The 21018-nt window shown below is 47.6% G+C and overlaps 1 protein-coding gene across 8 annotated transcripts in view; it reads right to left on the reverse strand.

The window, feature by feature from the left end:
* Positions 1–21018, reverse strand: part of Aopep (aminopeptidase O (putative)) — a 348639-nt gene that overhangs the window by 45793 nt on the left and 281828 nt on the right. For 6 of the 8 annotated variants that reach the window (XM_052729075.1, XM_052729078.1, XM_052729076.1 and 3 more), the window contains 2 exons: positions 19443–19559; positions 646–732 (listed from right to left, as the gene is read on the reverse strand). In XM_052729075.1, the coding sequence (XP_052585035.1) occupies positions 646–732; positions 19443–19559 (204 nt within the window). Of the gene's footprint in view, positions 1–645; positions 733–19227; positions 19329–19442; positions 19560–21018 lie in introns of those variants that run through there. The other 2 variants (XR_008215920.1, XR_008215923.1) reach the window with 2 other exon arrangements.

Here is a 21018-nt window from a genome sequence, read left to right on the forward strand (position 1 = left end):
GCCCACAGTTTACACATAGGCTGGCCAGAGGTACAGAGTGGGGTTGGGAGAGAATATGTGGTACATGGGGGAGGTCATGTGGGGACATGTCATGAGGTACAAAATGACAGAGGAGGTGCCCTGAGAGGTGACCTCAAAATGTGCTACAGACCAAAGAGGTGGCAGATGAGGTTATGGAGCAGACAGACAGACAGACAGACACACACACACACACACACACACACACACACACAGTGCCTGAGATTCGAGGTGGGAGACTGCTTCCTAGGCAGGCTGGGCTGTGCCTGGCCTAGCTTCCCAACAGGTGATCCAAGGATTCCCCCAGATGACTCACATACACACTACAACTGCAGTTAGTCTCTGCTAACTGGATGGACCAATCGTGCTGCTGAGCAGTGGCCTTGGACTGAAGTTTTAGAGCAAGCCTCACAGAATGCCACACTCCATTGTGGTAGTGGACAGAGGACAGGAGTTTCTGTGGCATGCCACTCTCAACTTGAAAGGCATGCTGAGAGGGGAACAGCTCACCATTGCCAGTGAATCCTCCAATGCTAACTGGCCCTTCAGTTTTTTTTGAAACTCGATGTGGAGAACCTGGCACTGGTGAAGGTAGCCAACTTCCACCTCCTGGGAAGTCACACTCACCTGATCCTCCTGCAGGAACCTCGCCACCTGCTCATATGCTTTTGTGTGCTTGTGCTTAATGACCAGCTCACACCATCGATGGCGAACCTTAGGAAGGAAGATAGGAAACCTGGTGAACAATGTTCCTTGGCCAGTAGAGTCTCAAGATAAACAGCCTCTGAACTACAATTTCACTGAAGAGCAGGGAACTTCTGCAGGCAGTTTGGCTGACCAGGCACTTGCATTTCATTTCTTCCTAAAAGAGAGGACTGGCACTCTTAAGCACAAGGACTGTCAGTCAACATTAGTAGAAAGCACACGACGTTTCAGACAGCAGCTTCACTGTGTCACACACAACTGTGTGAAGTTAACAGGAGTTGTGTGTCAGGTCTACACTCGTAGTGTTGCCAGTTTTAACACTTAAAACGCAGTATGTAGGAGGATGCCAACTTCAGATTCATACCAAGTCAGGTACCTCTGCTGAGATGCACAGAGAAGCTCAAGGAGACTGCTCTCGGCCTGGCAGCTCCGACATGCACCATGTACACCTAGTAGAAATGTCAAGCTCTTTTCAAAGATTATCCTAAAGGGTTGCCTGCAGGAACTTGCCAGGACCCTCTGCCCTACCTCTTACAAATTCAACAGGCACCCTCTGCCTGTGAGACAGCAGTGAATCCAACAGGGACAAGGGCCTTGCAGGGCCATCTCGATGTTTGGAGGCACCACATCACCACCATTTTAAACCAGAAGCTTCTGCCTGTTTGGTTCTCAATGCCACAACTGTTGCCTGCAAGCTGTCTGAGCTACACCTAGTGAACAGCCAGCCAATCAATGAATGCTACGTCACTGCTTCAGTACCAGCCAGTAAAATTTAAAGTCACCTCCTGTCACCCTTGTTTGCCTTTGAAAGAGGAAGACAATTTGCAGTGATCCATTTGCAGGCAGTAATAAATGTAAGCAATGCCAACATTTTGGCTAGACCCTCTGCAGATCACATCACTATGTGAAATTCCAGGCTGGAGTCTTCCCTGAACCTGTATAAACAGATTTCCAGAATTTAACAATGCTCAGGAGTGGGGGTGGTGGGGGAGCCCCTAGGAAACCATGAAGAATTAGTTCTCCCACACTCCAGCCAGGGGCACCACCAGGACTATGGTCCAGAGCTGACTCTGGAAGCAAATGTGCAGAGCACTGGGGTTGGCCACCCCTGAGGCTGTCTGTACCTCTCCTTTTCCTCCCAATTCAAGGTCATTTCCAGTGGCCTAGCCACACCCACACCTGGCAGTAAAAGGCCTGTTTGTGAGTTTTGAAAATGAGCATTAGCCAGGAGAGCTCGGTATGACAGTCACTGACTCAGGGACCTACTGCTCTGCCAGTTTCAAGGTTCAGGACCAAGAATCTCACTTTTCTCAACTGCAAAACAGCAAGATACCTGTACCCACTTGTGATAATAGGCGATCACATGACAACTCTCAGGTCCAAAGTATTTTGAGGACCTACGGTTGCAGGACCTGGCTGACGGCTTTTGTCATTCTAAAACTGTGAGGCATACATTTTATTTTGAGAATGGGGGGCTTGAGGGGAACAGTGAGGCTAACTGCTATTTGGGGTAAGAGACTTATAGACAGACAGCAGCATGGTGAGGGCGCTGAAGAAGGATCAAGTGGAGAGACGTCCCTCAGAGGAAGGAAAGGTTTTACACTTTACACCACTGACCGACTGGTGGGCAGGCTATAGCTCATGTATGGAGTCAGGTGTCCCTGATTATGGTTGGCAGATGGGAGGCAGAGAGTCTGTTAGCTGGGGCCTGTGTACAGGATCAGTTGTGAGGGTAGGGGAAACAAGAATCTAGACAAAAATGACTTCACCAAATAGTTTGCCCCCACACCTGTTGAGCGAGGGTCTCAGGTAGCTCAAGTTGACCTCAAATTTGATGCACAGCCGAGGATGATCTTGAACTTCTTCACGTCCTGCCTCCACTTTCCAGGTGGCAGGATCACAAGTGTAAGCAACCATGCCTTATCTATGCAGTGCTGGGAATCAAACCCAGGGCTTCATGCACTCTAGGCAAGCGCTCTACCCGCTGACGTACATCTCTAGCCCCTCATCCTCCTCTCTGTGCGCTCCTCTTATTTACACACAGAGAAATAACAGACCATGCACCCAGGACCATTTCCTATTGGAACAAGGCCCCATGGATGGGGGCCGGGGGCTGGGGGCTGCAGCCTGGCTGGGATCTGTGAAGGTTCAGAAGGCCACGTCACAGAGGCTCTTTCACAACATGAGGTCAGCATTTCCACTTCTCTTACAGTTAGAAATGGTTTATTGTCACGACTAATAAGAGAGCCAATCTTCTGAACCCTGAAGGCAACCATGGCATCTAGGAAGGACAAGACCGCCTCCCCCACCCCACACAGAGCAGGACAAAACAGTCTTTTCATCAGCAAGGGTTACATGCATTTCAGTATTTCAAAGGCAGGGTGTTTAAAAGACACCACAGAGATGCTGCAAGGCTGAGACCTCTCTGCCCCCCCCCCCCAACTCCCCTAGCCTCCACTTACGCAAGGACTTAGTTTTCTATCTAGTTCTTTGGGCAACAAAGAACATCTTAGTTTTCTCCGCCAAACTCACAAGTACCCACAATTAATCCCCTCAGTGAACAAGGGACACCTGTCAGCCCAGCAGTGCTTGAAGGTGCACACCAGCAGAAAGTTGAGTTGCCTTCTTCCAGATCACAGACCTTAGTGCCCTTCAGAGGCTGACACACACAGGGCAGGGAGACAACAGCCCACTCACTGAGCCACAACACTCAGAAGCAGCTTGGTTGCATTTGCATATTCTTTCTCATTGTTAAGTAATTGTTGAATTCCTGTGGGATGGTAAAGCTTAACCTGTGTTTTTAGACTTCCTCAGGTAAAAATCAAAGTAGGGCACACTACATACATCCATGACAGTGTTTGGCATCCAGCAGGCTGTTCTGATCACAAGACCCCAGTAGGCACTGGGTAAGGTCCCGCTCGTGGGTGGGTGTGGGGATAGGAGGAAACTGGAGCCGATTCCCTGTAGACCCAATTAAACTAAGACTGTTAACAGAACCTAGAAGCTGCCCCCTCTCCATGCTACGGCTGTTTCTAAAATTTCTGTGCAGAGCCTGCCTCTGTTCTGGTTTTTCTTGCACCATCTAAAACGACAGCATAGCATGCCCTGATTTAAAAAGACCAATGCACTAGACTGTCTCGACTTGTCGTTTTCATGAGTAAAGAAAGACTTCCCAATTCTGATAATAATGCAGCCCGCTAAGTGTCCCACTGTACCAGTGCTGAACCAGATGCCCCCAGAGGGATGGTGCATGAAATAGTGAAGATAGAAATAGCCCATGGAGCCATGGAAACCCAGGTGTGTGCTGTCTCCTGCTCTGTGGGTATTGCCCTGCTCAATTTGAAGTTGTGGCATTCCTAGCTCAAGCAGCAGGCACATCTGTGTTCTGATAGACACTGTTAAAGGAACTTTCCACGATTTTCACTCCTGTCGACAGTCTTCGCAGTTCCCACATCTTGAGCTACTACCACTGCTGGGCTATCAACCTCTGAGGAATGGGGGCAGCTCACAGGAGGTACTGTTTACCAATGCAGCAGGGCTACTGCGAAGTAGAGGGACAGGGGACTAAAGGAGCTGTTTCTGGAAAGAGTTGCCGGCCAACTGCGCCGAGAACAAGAGCCCCAGGAAGGAACCTTGTGAGGGTGGCCTCTATCTTAACAGGTGGACCCTCTTTCCCAGTCTGTTGTAAACCTTCACCTTTTCCTGTTGAATCACTGGCTTCCCCTTAGTCTGTAGCATGTTTTGAGTGCCATGTGACTTTGCTTGCATTTGTGAATGGTTATATTTATTGTTTCCCCCCCCCTTCCATGGTGTTTTAAGTCTGTTCTTTTAGTTTTAGTATTTCTTACATTTATGTATGTGCTCCAAATGATCTAACTGCACGCTTAACTTTACTTTGGTTTTTCTGAGACATCTGTTTGCTGTGTAGCCCAGGTTGATCTACAATTTCCAATGTAGCTCAAAGCTGCCTCCCAAGTTCTGAGATTATAGGTGTAAGCCACCACACTTGGAAAATTACACTTTAAATATTTGTGTTTTACTGCACTTCAACTGTTAGTAGAGTTGAAAATTTAATGGTTTAATAGTGACTAAAAATCAGGAAACTCCAAAGGTTTTGCTAGGAATCCCCAGCAAGTCTGGAGTTAGCGAATGCCTAAATTCGAAATAGCGTCACATGGTCAGGCCAGGCCAAGATTGATGAGGCCAAGGGAAAGGTGGCAGGCAGCCTGTGAGGTGGGAGAGGCTGATTCAGAGTCATTTCTGGAAGTGAAGTTGAGAGATTCCTGCCTCTATGGTGCCTGCGCTATGGCGGGATATATGACTACCAGAAACATGCTCTCTCTTCCCTTCTGAGCTGAAAATACAGATAGCAGACAATCCTGAGTGGGGTGTGGAGAGGGAAGCACAGCCTGTAGCCTGGCTGGCCCTTCACTGCCCCACCAGGCCAATGGACGGGTGTCCATGTGTCTGAGTACAGGGTCTAGCACACAAATGACAGGACAGAGAGGCTGGGTCACTGGAGTCTTCCCACTGCCATAAAGTTGATTCCTGTGTGATACACAGGTATGCATACTTCAGTGCAACAAACACATAACTTTAGCAGGGTGTGGTAAATGCCTTTAATTCCTATATTCACAAGGCAGAGGCAGGCAGATCTCTGCAAGTTTGAGGTCAGTCTAGTTTACATAGAGTGTTCCAGGCCAGCCAGGGCTACACAGTAGGACTCTATCTCAAAACCAACCAAATAAATACATCCCCGCAAAGAAAACTCTTAGAAAAACTTCTTTCCAGGATATTCTGCTTAGAATGTAAGAGGGCACGGCTGGGTTTTCACATATAGGTGCCGCCTACCCCACTGGATTCCAGAACTCTGCAGGCTTTTAGACCCTCCACCAATACAGGGTGTCTTGGGGTATGCAACACTCCACATGCTCTTTGGGTTGGGTGCAGATGGAAAGATGGGTACATGGAGGATAGGTCTCAAAAAGCCTTCATGACAGATCTGCATCTGAGGCCAGACAACTAAACCTGTCAGGTAATTCAAGCAACAGTCCTGTGTTTAACAGTGGGATTGCCACCAGGGTGGACTGTGGCAACAGGTCTGAGAGACTGGGGCCCACATTCAGCCAGGATCTAAAAGGCATCTATAGGCCTTGGTTCAGGCCTACGGTTCATCTAGTCCAAGCACAGTGCGGCAGCTAACTGTGCAGGCACAGGGGAAAGGCAGGCACACTCGTGTGCATTGCTGTGTCTGAGCATGTGCAAATGTGTGCACACACAGACAAGTGCTACTTTTCTACACTTCCCTCATTATATGCAACACCCTGAGTTTTTATTCTTGTTTTAATGCCAGTTGGTAACATACTCAATAAATTTTGTGGCCTGCTGTTTTGGGAATTGACCAAATCTACCTCCCTAAAGTGAGGTTCAGAAGAGTGATGGCCTTCCTGGGAGGTGGGGAACCATCCCTGGGAGACTGTAGACACTGCAGGCGACTCCAATATAGTAAGTGTGTCATCTTGGTACTACAGCCTTCTCTTCCACTACAAAAGTTGGTTTTTTGATTCCGTGAGACTTTGGAAATGGGTAACACAAGGGAATGCGTGCCCAGATGACAGGGTGGGATCTACGAGGTGGATGCCTTCATTCCAGCATGGTGACGGTGATGGCTGTGAACAGGACGGGCTCTAGGATAGAAAAGGGGTGGGAACTACACAGCTCAAGACCAACTAGCCCTGGCCATGAGTCTTGGTTGCAAAAGAAAGCAAGGGCCCAGGTGACCACTGGATGGAAGAGAAGAAGCTTCAGGAGTTGATGCTCACGAATTACTGGGAATTTCTCAAAGCATTTGTACAGAGCACTCACGTGGCCTCACACCAGCCCCAGCTGTGTGGCAATTCTGTCCCATGAACAAGGTTCCTGTGAACCAAAAGGTCCCTTGGAGCTAAAAGGCTCTTTCTTCATTTGGAGATAACACAGAGGAAGCCCACTCTTCTGATGTCTACTGTCTCAGAAGACTGCTTCTATTCCTGAATTGTGCCTCAGATGCAGGGCACAGACCCTGACCACCATCAGGGACCCCACATCCCGTAATCTCTCCTGGCAGCAGCTGATGCCCAGCCTCGCTCTCCTGCCAACCTAAGGCGCTGCAGTGCCAGCACCCCTCCTGCTCGCTCTGTCCACTGACAGTTACAGCAATTTAAATCCTCACATCACCTTTGTAACCATGTTTAGAAAGTCGGTAGCCTTGAACTTTGTTACAGAATGGTGTAGAGGGCAGGCCAACAGGGTGACCAAGCTGGCTTCTGTAGATGTAACCAACCGTCTTATTAAATAAGAAACACAGAGCCGATTCAGAGAAGAAAGCCAAGAGGTCAGAGCTAAGAGCCTCACCCTTCCTGCTTCAGCGATCCTCTTCAGTCAAGAGAGCTCTCCGAAAGCGACCTACTTCCTGTGTGTATGTCTTTATATAGTCTAGCTGGTCTGCCTTCTCATTGGCTGTAACCCCAAACACGTGACTGCTTCGTCACTGCCTGTATGTACAGCCCTCCAGGTCCTTAAAGGCGTGCGCCACCGCCGCCACGCACTTGCTATGGCTCTAATAGCTCTGACCCTTGGGCAACTTTATTAACATACAATTAAAATCACACTTCAGTACAAGTAAAATACCACCACATTTCCCCTTTTCTATTTTAATAAAAAGGAAAAAAAAGAAAAAGGTTATAACTAACAAAAGAAAAACTATATACAAAAGTACAGTGTCATTAGGTGGCAAGGCTGCAGGGTTCGGTGGTGAGTTGGTGAAAGCGGGACATTTGGCTACCCCCACCCCATTGGCCTCCATGCACTGTGCCTGCTTGAGGCACGCTTCTGAATGGACTTGCACTTCTGCAAGCAAAGAATGCTTTCAATGACTTTGAAATTATAATGCACAGTTGGAAGCTATAAAATGCTTTGAAGAATACCACCCATCCTATTTATGACAGGAAGCCCCTTTTTTTCTCAGTCCTTTTGATTTTGAAATTTACTGCTAAAGGAAAAAGAAAAATCTGTCCAAGGAACACGATCTGGGAAGCCCATTAAACCTCATTTGGAGTTTCATTTTTATCTCTAAACAGAAAGATGAGGGCTTGGGGCTTTTTTAAGTTAATAAGTCTACATTGTAATAAACAACCCTGCTTTCTCAATTTGTGTCCTTAAATTAGATTTAGTTGGCTTTAAAGAGGGTTCACTACTGGTGAGAGGGGAGCCTTTGCAGGGCGGCTACAGGCCGAGGGCACTGCCAGGTAAGAACTGCGGACTGGTGTCTGCAACGGTACATACTGACGTACTCTTTCTTCTGAGACCAAAGAACTGTCAGCTGCGGTGTGTGTGCCACACAAAACTTTCAGCATCTTTGTTTTATTCTGTTGCTCTTCCTTTCTCTCCCTGATCCCTGTTCCCAAAGGACTATAAAATGAACATTATTTTTCTGTATATAAAGGAAATTAGTCCTTATTTCAGCTGTCGCTGTAAAGCCAGGTGAGTGAACGCCTAGACCTGGGTTAGGAGACACAGAGGCTTGGGAGGTAGCTTGGTCAGTCACGTTCTTGTTTTGCCAATACAAGGAAGGAAGGGTGAGCCTGTAAGTCCCGCAACTGAGAAGAGAGAGACGGACTCACTGGCTGGCCAGCCTAGCCTAACAGATGAGAGACCCTGTCTCACAAAACAAGATGGATGACTCCTCAGGCACAACACCTGAAGTTGGCCTGTATCCATGCACAAGAATGCACACACTGGCAAACGTGTCACTTTGTCTGGGGTATCACACTGAATGGCATCTCAGCTGCTGCAGTTACCACACTAGCATGTAGACAGAGTATACAGTGAGGGCCAAGAGCAGTGACAAATGGCAAACACAAACATAAGTGCAACAAAACAGAGCAGCCTGGCCTGTACATGAAGCTACTCCTGTGATCAAGGCAGAGCCTCATTTTTCCTCCTCCCCCATAAACAGAAAATTTCACCCGATGACTTTAATACCATTAAGGGTTTGGTGACAGTCAGAACTTTGGCGCTGATGTGGGGCTTGAACTGGATTTAGGCGGTCATCACCTTCTCCTCCCAGACTTTCCACAGAACCTTTCAAAATGGTTCTGAAGTCAGAAGTAATAGCACCAATTCTTTTTCTTCTTTCTTCAACACACAGTACCTGGTCTTTGCTGAAAAGAGGACTTTTGCTGCTGGTAGAAACAGTGACCAAGGGACAGCCATGCCTTCCTAGGGAGCAATGACCTGGAGGCCACACTACGTCTCCAAAGGCTCTCTTGAAAGAGTTTCCACTCTTTCCCTGAGGACACATGCTTCTGGAATTAGTCACTCCCATTGCTTTGCTATACCAGACACGAGATCCAGGAAAGAAGTGCTCTTGAGCTGTGAAACTCGAGTAGGGAGAATTTGTCTAGTTCCTAATAACAAATACTGCATGTATGAGGTGGAGGACCCAAGGCCCAAGTGAGATCTGAGTCTACAGAACCATTAGATGCAGGAAAACAGTTTCATGACAGGTTAGACAATAGTCTCTTGGATTTGATACCAAAATCACAAGCAACAAAAGAATAAATAAATCAGACTTCATGAAGGGCTGCTTGTCTCAAAGGATACTTCTTAGTCTCCACTTTCATGAGAAGACAACCTACAGAATGAGAGACACTTCTACAGATTCTACCTGATAAGGGACTTTTATTGGGATTATACAGAGAATTGCTCTGAGCCAAAGTAATAGACCAATGTCCAGTAAATAGACAAAGACAAGTCCAAATCATCAGCAAATAAGGAAAGGCAAATAAAAGCCACAACAAACTATCGTGCATAGACTCAGATGGCTAAGAGGAATAGAAGACAGTAATGTGTGTTGACAAAGACACAAAACCTACAGCCCTCAAACGCTGCTAGAGAAAGTCAGGTCCTCAAAACAGTAGGGCAGAGTTAGCACTCCTGGGCAGCCATCCCAGGGACCTGGACACATGTTCTGACTGAGAAACAGTTACACAAACACTCACCATCCATGATGGCTTCTGAGGGATGACCAAATGGGGCATTTATTCTTCAGATCAAAAACATTTGGCAATAAAGAAGCCGGGTGGTGGTGGCGCACACCTTTAATCCCAGCACTTGGGAGGCAGAGTCAGGCAGATCCTTGTGAGTTCGAGGCCATCCTGGTCTACAGAGAGAGATCCAGGAAAGGCACAAAGCTACACAGAGAAACCCTGTTGCGAAAAACCAAAAAAAAAAAAAAGATCTGGGACCAAAACTCGGCGGTAGAGCACTGGCCCAGCATGTAGGTGGCCCTGGGTTCAATCTCTAGCATTCTAGTAGGAAAAGACAAGGACAAAGAGCCAAGGGTGGTGTAGCCCAGTGGCAGGATTTAAACCACACACTGGGGGAAAGTACTCACGTGTACTGCAAACAAGGAAGAGCCTAGAAGCATGTGTCAAGCGAAGAAAGCCAGTCTCAAAGTATCAAATGGCACAGATCAGGGTCTATCTGAAAGTCCAAGGGGGGGGGGGTGGGGGTGGGTCTCATATAGTCTGGACCAATCTGCAATTGCTCTGTAGCTGAGTGACATGAGCACAGCGTGTCACTTGAACTCCTAATCCTGCTTCCAGAATGCTGGGCTATAGGACTGCATCATCATACTTGGCTTTTAAAAGAGCTTTTGTTGTTTTTTGGGCAGTGCTGAGGGACTGATTCAGGTTGTCACATATGCTGGGCAAGTGTTCTCAAACGGGGCTGCATTCCTAGCACATTAGTGAGTTGTATTGAAAACCATCACAGCCTGCCTTCCAAGAGCCAAGCTGAGGGAGGCTTTGGATAAGGAATACTTTCTACAGCCAGCAAAGCTTCCCAGAGACCTGAGTGTGGAAGGAAGCCTTAGCTGTGGATTGTTGTGTTGGCTGGTTGCTGGTCCCCAGAGTCCTGGGAACACCCTGTGCTCTGCCTGTGTGTCTGGTCAAGACTAGCTGATCTACAAAACATGGTTCTATGTGGCCTGAGGTTCTAACAAAAGACAAAAGTATTGTAGGCTGAGTACCTGTGGTGGTTTGAATGTAATTGGCCCCCATAATATCATAGGGAGTGGTATTATTTTGTTTTGTTTTTTTTTTTTGGTTTTTCGAGACAGGGTTTCTCTGTGTAGCTTTGCGCCTCTCCTGGAACTCACTTGGTAGCCCAGGCTGGCCTCGAACTCACAGAGATCCGCCTGGCTCTGCCTCCCGAGTGCTGGGATTAAAGGCGTGCGCCACCACCGCCCGGCGGGAGTGGTATTATTAGGAGGTGTGGCTTTGTTGGAGTGGGTATGGCCTTGCTGGGGGAAGTGCGTCACTGTGGAGGCAGGCTTTGAGGTTTCCTATGCTCAGGTTTCCATCCAGTGTGTCAGTCGACTTCCTGTTACCTGCAAGATGTAGGACTCTCAGCTACTCCTCCAGCACCACATCTGCCTGCATGCCACCACGCTCCCTGCCAGGATGATAATGGACTGAACCTCTGAAACTGTAAGTGAGCCCCCTCAATTAAATGTTTTCCATGTAAGACTTGCTGTGGTCATGGTGTCTCTTTACACCCTAAGACAGTATCTCAAGGAGAGAAAGGTCATTTTTGGTGCTACTTCAGCAAGCTCAGCCTTTTCATACTTTACACCCTGCCACACCAAGAGAAGACCATGGTATGTGAGTGGGAAGCAGAAACCAGATCCAGCTCTCAGGCCTGTGGGAGCTGTACTAGTTGGCAGACTTCACATTCAATCTGTGCCATCTGCTTCCCATAGGTGCGAGCAGCATGGGAAGACACTTGGAGAATTTTGGCAACATGGACCTTTTATTTTGCAACATTTAAGGTACACCTGACATTTGAGTATCATTCAATTTACCACCATGAAATAAAACAGCAGTGTTTAAAGTTTTCTCTCTCTCTGTGTATGTGTGTATGTGTGTGTGTGTATGTGTGTCTGTCTCTGTGTGTGTCTGTGTGTGTGTGTCTCAGAAAAGAAACCTAATACAAAGATATATAAACTACTGACTAAGCTATGGAGTATCCAGAAGCACTGATAAACTCCCACATACTGCTGTCACCCAGGGGCTTTAAAGCGATATGAACATGAGGTGTAGTTTCGTTTCTTAGTTATATTGTTGGGGGGACCTCAGACCAAGACAATCTTATTTAGACCCTAGGAAAATGAATAAATCTCCCTCATCTTTTTGAGAAAGTATGTTCAGACTGGATGACTGTGCAGTCATAAAGAGTAGATGACAGGGAGGAATGAGAAGGGAAGCCTCTGCTCTGAGCCAGGCTGACCCCGGTGCTATAAGCCACTTATACCTTCCCTGTAACAGTTAACTCTCAGCCCAGGAGTCCCTTAAGAAAAATCTCTCTGAAGAAAACAGGCCAGAATATGTTCTCTGTGGCTCTGGTTTTTATTTATGCCTACCCATTTAACAGACACCTGACCAATCAGTGTGCTGTAATAATTTACAGTTAAAAAAAGTCTCCAGCCTCAGGAACAGAGGAACATTAAAAAACAAACAAAAACAACAAAACAACAACAACAACAAAAAACCACCCCAAAACAAAAGCAAATCTTTACTTTTGTTATTTTAGATCAGCTTAAAATAACAGAAAAATGGGAGACAAACAATGTTGTTAGCTTTTCACGGAAAACGTCTGTGAACACTGACTGACACAAGTGTTCACAAGAGAGAGAACCACCAAAGGAATGCTGGGCAACACTTTGCTAACTCTGAAGGGTGTCCAAAGACACTGTTACAGCCCCAGCACCAGGAAGGGAGAGCACAGGACACAGCTTAAGAGCGACCTGACGCACACCGATCCTTCCCAAGTCCGAAGAGGCAGGGCTCCAAGCAAGCCTGTCCAGCTCCTTTAGTACACAAGCACGACCCTGGGTCTGCACACAGAAGACACTGAACCGGAGCCACTCCACGGACTGCACTCTGAGGCTCACACTCTGCAGCATGTGCCTCTCATCTGCCACCTGAGTGTGAGCACCACAAGCCAGGCCCTCTGTACCACAAAGATGTTGTGTCAACTGCTCTGAACACTGTGTATTTGTGAGTTTCCAGGTGGAAGAGACAATGGTCAAGTTGTTCTTCAGGAAGCTTTTCTGTGAGAAGTGCACTGGGCTGGCGTTGAACTCACTGTGTAGTGTAGACCAGGCTGGCCCTGAACTCCAAAATCTGCCTGCTTCTGCCTCCCAGGTTTGGGGATTAAAGGCTGGTGCCACCACACCCAACCTTAATTTCTACCTTGGATACCAGTTCCCTTACTGCCCTCCAATATTCCACATGATTCTCCTGTTTTATACTCAGTCTGCACAGCCAGCAATGCAGAGAAGGGCCTGTGAGACTGCATGCTGTCCACACGGAAAAGCACAACAGATGCTCACACAGGTCCTCTGTGTCCACAGCACGGGCTCCCTGTTCAGTACCCATGCGCGGCCGCCTTCGTTTGCAGGCTCGTTTGCAGGCTCGTTTGCAGGCTCGTTTGCAGGCTCGTTTGCAGGCTTCTTCCTCTCCTATTGGAAGAATCCACCTCCTCATTCTCTGAAGCTTTGGGAGGGCAGACTGGGCTCCAGGTGGCCCTTAAATGCAGTTGGCCATCTTTGTAGTCCACGTACTCCAGGCTGTCACCAAGTGCTAGACAGTTCATCACCAGCTCGTAAAAACTGCCTTTTGCTGAACCCACTGCTGCCTTGGAGCAGGGCTTCTTAACAGGGACTGACCCTTAGGAGATATCTGGCAAGACCTGAGACATTCAGAGTTTACAGTGGGAGAGAGGGAGCCTCATATAGAGAGGCCTGGGATGCTAAACGCCTACAACACATGGAACAGTAAAATATCGGAAAGTGGGGGCCGAAAAACCTTGATTCGGAATATTCCCACCTTCACCCCACCCCCACCCCATCCCAACCTCATCTCCATCCCCACCCTATCCAAACCCCATCTCCACCCCATCTCCATCCCTACCCCATTCCCACTCTGGGGGCAAAACACATGCCACCCAACCATTGGCCCAAAGACCAGGAATTCTGTGACCACAAGTAAAAGAGCTGTCACAAGCAGGAAGACAACGCGCACTCAGTGGCTGAGCTTTCCCTCTTTCTCCCTCAGTTTATAGCAACAAAGAATACAGAGCTAAAGAGACAACATAAACTGTGTCTGCTAATAAAGAACCTTCCAATGAACAGAAGCCACATTAACTAACGGGCATGCTCAGCTGGGCTATGGCTCAGCTTTGTGCCCAACATGCACAAAGTCCTGGATTCCACCCCTAGCAAGACAGCCCGCAAAACAACACAGTCTTCCCTGTTTCCTCATCTTACCTTGTTAACAATTCCATGAAAAAAGTATTTATAGCTTCATTTTAATCCCCAGGGAATTAAGGCTCTGGAACCTTCACCTAAGTCCCCAAGAAGGGGTCTGGAGAGGTGGTGAAACCTTCTAACCATTCTGGAGTGTGGATTTCCAACTGAGGACTCTGATCTGCTAGCACATCCTGACAGTAGCACACTCAACCACAGCACAGTTTCCAAGGAAAACAAAATCAGATATGAAACCCCAGAGCAGAGATCATTCTATCAAGTTTCCAGTTAGCAGTGGTCAGAAACAAAGCCCGCCCCTCAACGCTGGCAGTAAAGTTGAGACAATGCTGTACTGACGAGGAGAATGGGGCTGGGGGAAATCAAATGACATGTGTCCACCATCTGGCTGTGGCTCTGGGACCTGAATGCAGCTCAGTGCAAAGTTCATGCCTTGACCAGCACCAAGCCCTTGACCTGGGTGCTTAAGATGGTACTTCTTAAGCCAGGGGGATGGGCACACATGGCTATCATGCTTCCTTCCTCCTTTATATAGTTTGAGACAGGGTCTCACTGCATAGGCCAGGCTGGCTTGGAACTCACTGTGTAGATCAGGCTGGCCTCAAACTCACCGAGACCCACCACCTCTACCCCTCAAGTGCTGGGATAGACAGTGTGACATTATACCAGCCCGTATTCCTATTTCATCCTGTTCTTGTTCACTACCTGCCACCCCATCCCCCGCCTTTTTTGGTAGTTTGAGACTGGGTCTCACACTATGCAGTCCAAGCAGGCTGGGAACTCACTCTGATACTCCTGCCTCCTGCATGCTGGGATGGTGACAGCCCTGTCACCAGCTAGAGCGCACACTTCTGTTCATGTCACAGAGCTTCCCACTTTGTGAGGAGACGAACGGGTGCTGACAGTGGCCTCTTCTTAGCAGCTACCTTTCTGGCTGAATGTATCAACCTAAACATCAGATCAGGGCACACTATAGTGTGGACCACTCTGGTCACTGGCTACACAAGGTAGTGAGATCCTAGTTTTCCAAAATTATGTTAGAAAGCTCTCTCTCTCTCTCTCTCTCTCTCTCTCTCTCTCCCTACACACACACACACACACACACACACACACACACACACACACACAGAGGGAGGGGGAGGGGGGAGGAGGAGGAGGAGGAGGAGGAGAGAGAGAGAGAGAGAGAGAGAGAGAGAGAGAGAACGAACAAACAAAAAGAAAAATGTTGGAGATGATGTAGACCGAGGTATGCCCTGGACTAAAATGCTCAGTGTGGCCTCACACACGAGTTGCTTGAAGTGAGCTATGGGGTTTGTAGGAAAAGAAGACACCCAGGAAGATCATGGATCCTCTTATGATAGGCCCGCTTTTCAGCTTAAGATACTTGCTAAGGCAATACAGGGAACTCTCTATTTTAAAAGGGATCAAAGAATATTTTTAGAATTACTCTTTAAAATTTGTTGCATTTTTTTATGTGTGTGTATGCCTGAATGTATGAATGCATCCCACATGTGTGCAGGAGCCTGGAGAAGGAAGAAGAGACATTGGATCCCCTGGAACTAGAGTTACAAATGGTCATGACCCACCTGAAATTAGCTTATTCCAATGATTTACTGTGTTAGAAGTCCATGATTAAAACATGCATAGGTGAACCACATAAACCTACTAGAGAGTTTATGGTACTTTGTTGTGGTGCTGGGACCTGAACCCAGGTCCTCTGCAAGAGCAGCAACTGCTCTTAACTGGGATCTATCTCTCTAGTCCCTAAATTACATTTTTATTTATCCGTGTATATGTGCATGTGTATCACGACACACACGTGGAGGTCAGAGGACAACTTTTAGGAGCCAAGTTTTCTCCCTTCCACTAAGTGGATCCTGGTGATGGAATTCATGGCTTTAGGCTTGGTGGCAGGCACCTTGATCTGCTGAGCCACCTTACCAGCCCTTAAGAGAGATCTTACATAAGGCTTTTTATTTCAGAATCAGCTGTCCATTACATATTCAAAATTTATAGCTTTTATTTGAGCAACACATAGGACTGCAGACAAAAGCTTCTATGAATTAAATTTCTCATCAGTTGGTTTTCATTCCTAGTTGAAGGGACCCTGGCCCAAGACTGGCTGGTAGCTCGGACTCTGTGTATAAAGGCACCCAACTCCTAGGGTTCTGTTACTTTCTAGACCAAGGAATACCAAGGTGGCCCTGCAGACGGCAGACACAGGGTGGCCCAGAACAGTGAGAGTCACGCTATCCCCTCCTGCCTCACTAGCCCCTGTGCACTTCCTTGGAGATCTGGGTCTGCTATGTCACCTCCCCCACAGCAGTTTCTTAAGGGCAGGAAGAGGGGCTACAAAGTCCAGAGTGGAGTTCAGAGCTGACCCTGACAACTCCTGTCACACAAACCTCCCAAAGCAGCACTATCAGCCTCAAGGTCCAACACACCAAGGAGCTCTCACCAAGAGAGTACAAGCTTAGAGAACAGAGCAAGGGCAAGCAGTAAGAGCAGCTGAGATCTCTCCGAGAAAAGGAGGGGTATGGAAGCTAAGGCCATCCCGAGCTGCCCCACCCCCATGAGGCTGTGGGAGAGTTTCTTATAGTCTGAACTCTTTTAATTGCTGCCCCAAGAGCATACAGCTCAGCCAGTAGAGAGATGTGCACTGCACTCTGTCGTGAGGGGCACGGCTAGCTGGACCCACAAGGTAGCAGCGGGCTCCTTTCTCAACCTTGCCCAGATACATATGCTTTCAGCAGGCCTCCCCACGATCATGGACAGGTCTGGCCCTTCTGTACTGGACTCCTCCTTCCACACCCCACCCAGGGCTTGGACAGTGACCTGCGCAGAGCATCAGAGGCCTAACTTACCTTGCTCTTCTTCCAGGGAGGCTTGGCACACACCATGCTACAGAGTACAGAGGTCTCTCTGGCCATCTTTCAAGTGACTGCTACTTATTCTGTATTTGAGAACCCTGATAATTTGAAGAAACTCCCTTGCTTGCTCAGTCACAGGGAAATAGTGAGAACCAGGTCAGAAACCTCAAGATTGTTTCCACCAAGTAACAACTCCTTCTCCTGTGGAGTGTCTGTCACTCAAAATAAAAGTAGCTAATGGTTTAACTTAATTTCTGCTACTTAGTCACCAGAAGTCACACTTAAATAATGAAGTTTCTAGAAAACAACCTGGTTGCTGAAAATCTTGTTGCTGCTGTGATTTTTCACAGGAGCTTGAGTAAAAGAGAAGTCAGCAGCATCAGGAACTGCAGCCACACCAACTGAGAAGCTCCCGCTGAGGCTGAAGTCCCGAGTCCATGGGACTCAATCCGCAGGGCCAGCAAGGGCCACAGCTGCAAACTGCTATAAAAAGTGACCAGGAGGAGGGATGGTGAGAGTCCTGAGGTTCACTAACTACACCGAGACCCGGGTTTTAGGTCTATCACCGCTTTCCTTGGCTCACAGTGGCACGCATCCATGCATTCCCAAGTGTGTCGTTTGTGCCTCGACAGCAAGGTTGAAGAGTTGTTGCAGAAACCACGTGTCCTGAACTATGATTCCCTGTTCCTGTACAGTTGCTTGCCACTATTCTGACATGTTCTAAGCCTACACATCTTTCTGGTCTTGAGTCTACATATTCCTTCCTGTCCTTTGGCTCAATGTTGCTTCCTCTGAGGGGCTTCTCTTGAATACTTGGTTTAGAGAGCCACCAGCTTCGCCCTGTGGACCTTCACCCCATGTATCACTCCTTCACAGATCTTGGCTGAGGTCGCTTTGCTCACTCAATGAGCTGTCTGAGAAACACAAGCTTCCTGAGGGTGAGCCCATCCTGTGTGCCCTGTTCCTTCTCAGGGTGTAGACCATGAGTGTGGACACTACGGTCAGATCATATCTGTGTGAAGGGAGCCATGATACATTCAGTCCACCTGGCTACCAAGGAACACAGAAGAACCAAGTGTCCTGTCTTCAGGCAGTGAGACAGCTGTTGGTATTGACACATAAAGGGAGGTTTGAGAGGGTGATGTGCAGTAAGGACATCAGGCTGTAATTAAGATGGGATGTGTTACATGCCAACAGGAGGAAGGAAAACAAACAGGGACTAGAGCCTCATGGCTTCCGGGCACCAAGGGACAGGTGCTCAGCACCTGCTCTGACCCTCCCACCTAGTCAGTGGAGGCTTGCAGGAGCCTCTACTCCAGTGGAATTCAACCCCGTCAAAACACAGCCCTTTGCCTATAAATAGGAAGGTCTTTGAAACACTAATTAAAAATTAGTCTGGCATTTGGAGTCTCTGATAAACAAAAGGGCTAAGAGCAGAAACAAACGCAACAGTTGCCCATTTGATCTATATATAGGTGGTAAAGGCTGCCAGTTGTCTCCCCATGGACTTTCTGTCAATTACTCCTAAATCTATGAACTTGGAAAATATGTAACGAAGTCCACCTTCCCAGTGAGCTCCTCAGGAGTTCTGTCAGTGTAACCCACTTTACAAACTCTGAAAGCCACTAGAAAAGCCAACGTGTCTAAAAGAGAAGCTCAAAAACACAACGTGATGAACAGCGAGAGCCTGAAAACACCATTAGCCTCCATGCGCATCTCATACCAGTGTATACCCCACTTAAGGGGCCTCAGTTTCAAGTGCCCAACAGCCCCGGTGCTAGTAGCTGCTGGAATGGAGTGCATAGAAAGCTCAGAGTTGGTTTTCTTATAGTCTCTGCATTTTAGAGTATTGTATCAAAGACAGTTTCTCTTTGAACTTTTGTGTTTTTCTTAGGATGATTAAATACATTAAATATTTATGATTTTGTATTTTTCAAACCTGGAATCCATATAGGATCTGTACTGTATTCTGAATAAGCTAAACGATATTAAGACTCAATATCATACTGCATTACCACAAGCATCCAATTTTACTTTTTAAACGATGGCTGCTAGATTCGTTTTTCATTTCCTTTACACATGGCTTCTTTCTTGTCCTAGCTGAATGCCGCCCGGTTGCTCCCACACATCTGAGCCGAGTTTCCTTAATGAGCAAGGGAAAGGCGCCACCACTAGAGCACAAAATGACCCGCCCAAGTCTTAATTCAAACAACTCCACCCTGTTGCTCAAGCTTTTAGAAAACTGGCACTGTCTTTATAACTTACCTCATAGGAGGGAAAACTTCGGTCTCCAACGGTTACAAGTACAAAGTGATCACAGGGGACTACTGGGGAAGGGCAGGCTTCTGGAAACCCAGTCCTTGACTCTAAAGCAAGCACAGGCAGCATGCTAAAGCCAGAAGTGACCCCACAGGCCGGGGCTGTAGTGGGCTCATTGCCTTCCCATCAGTGGGGGCTCAGAGTTTCAACTGTGTTGTTACCTCTGCGTCCTGCTCCTGGAGGCGGTACGTCTGCTGGAGGCGTTGCAGTGTCTGGGGGCTCAGGGTCTTCTGTTCTAAGAGATACTCCAAAAGCAAGACGATCTGGTCTGGAGTAAGCTGAGGACAAAAGAAACAGCCCTTGAAATGTCATTTAGCAACAAGAAGTTAAAACCAAGGTTCTGAGCAAGGACAGCAAAGCCAGGGTAACTCAGGCACTGTTATGTCTCAAAGATGGGGAGAGCAGGTGCTGACTTTGCCAGACATGAGGGTCTATGCTGTTTGCAGCCCCAAAGATTCGCATCCTGGGGCCCAGCAAAGCCGTTTCCCGTGGCTTGTCATGCTGGGTATGTGCTTTCAGCACTTGTCCCAATCGAATGTCACAATGGCTAATGATGGCCTTGCCTTTGTGGCTAGACAAGGACTAAAGAGGTTATCCAACTTTAGGCAAATCCACACGAGTTTACCAGAAATAGGTAGGTTCAGATTTCTTTCTGAACCATGTGAAACCTGCAAGGCACCTGTTGAACCCTGAAAAAAACATACAATGTAACAATTGCCTCCTCTCATAGCCCCTCCCCTTCATGAGGAGTCTACTTATAATCTGTGAGTTTAAGATACTAAAATTCACTTTACAGGCTGCAGACAAGCAGATGCCCAGCAACGGATACACCTAAGCACACACAGTCACTCTCACTCAGAATTCACGTAGTTTTCACACCAAAATCGGTATTAGAACTGCTAAAGGCAATGAGAGGGAGAAGTCTGTGTGTGGTACAAAATAAAACAAAGTGAGTACTGCTGTGAACAACCGCAGTACTCAACTGAGAGCCACGCCCTGCCACGCCAACTCAACCCAGCAGCAGAGTGAAGAGAGAGCTCATGATACACCTGTACTGACTGAAAAAGGCTCATTTTAAAATCAGAGCTTGACAATTATCTACACAAATTCCACATTCTCTACACTGGCACCCCTCCGGTCCCGGATATGTCTGATAATCTTTCTGAACAAACTTCTGTAGGCCAACATTAGGCCAACAGAGGGTGCCTACAAACACCAGGATTTTAACTGCCAATTTCTATTACACGAAAGGCACTAACTTACCACTTTCTCTCCTGTTGCCTCTCCCTTTTGTCCTAAAATACACGCTCTGCCTGAACCCTCCCACAATGTGCACACACTGGGTACTCTCATCAAGAAGGCACCCCTCCCTCTCCATCCCACCTTCCCTCCCTCCCTATCTGTCTTTGAGGAAGGGTTTGACTTTATAGCCTGGCTGGACTGAAACTCTCACTATGTAGACCAGACTGGCCAGGAACTCAGAGATCTGCTTGTCTCTGCTTCCCGGAGTGCTGGGACTAAAGGTGTGCCATCACACTTAGCATTTCTAGTATTTCTATCTCACCCTAAATCTTAATGAACTCATTTCCCCAGTAACATATACAGTGCCCAGTGCTGGTTCCTGGGTACATTTATTAGGTAGTTTTTCTCCACCTACAGTTAGACCATGGTCAGATTCTGAGGTCAACAGGGAACACCGGCTGTCTCTAGCAGGACGGCCTGACCTATGAAGTCCTA

The sequence above is a fragment of the Peromyscus californicus genome, unplaced genomic scaffold (assembly GCF_007827085.1).
Source record: "Peromyscus californicus insignis strain IS unplaced genomic scaffold, ASM782708v3 Scaffold_8__1_contigs__length_139910024, whole genome shotgun sequence".
Lineage (NCBI taxonomy): Eukaryota > Metazoa > Chordata > Mammalia > Rodentia > Cricetidae > Peromyscus > Peromyscus californicus.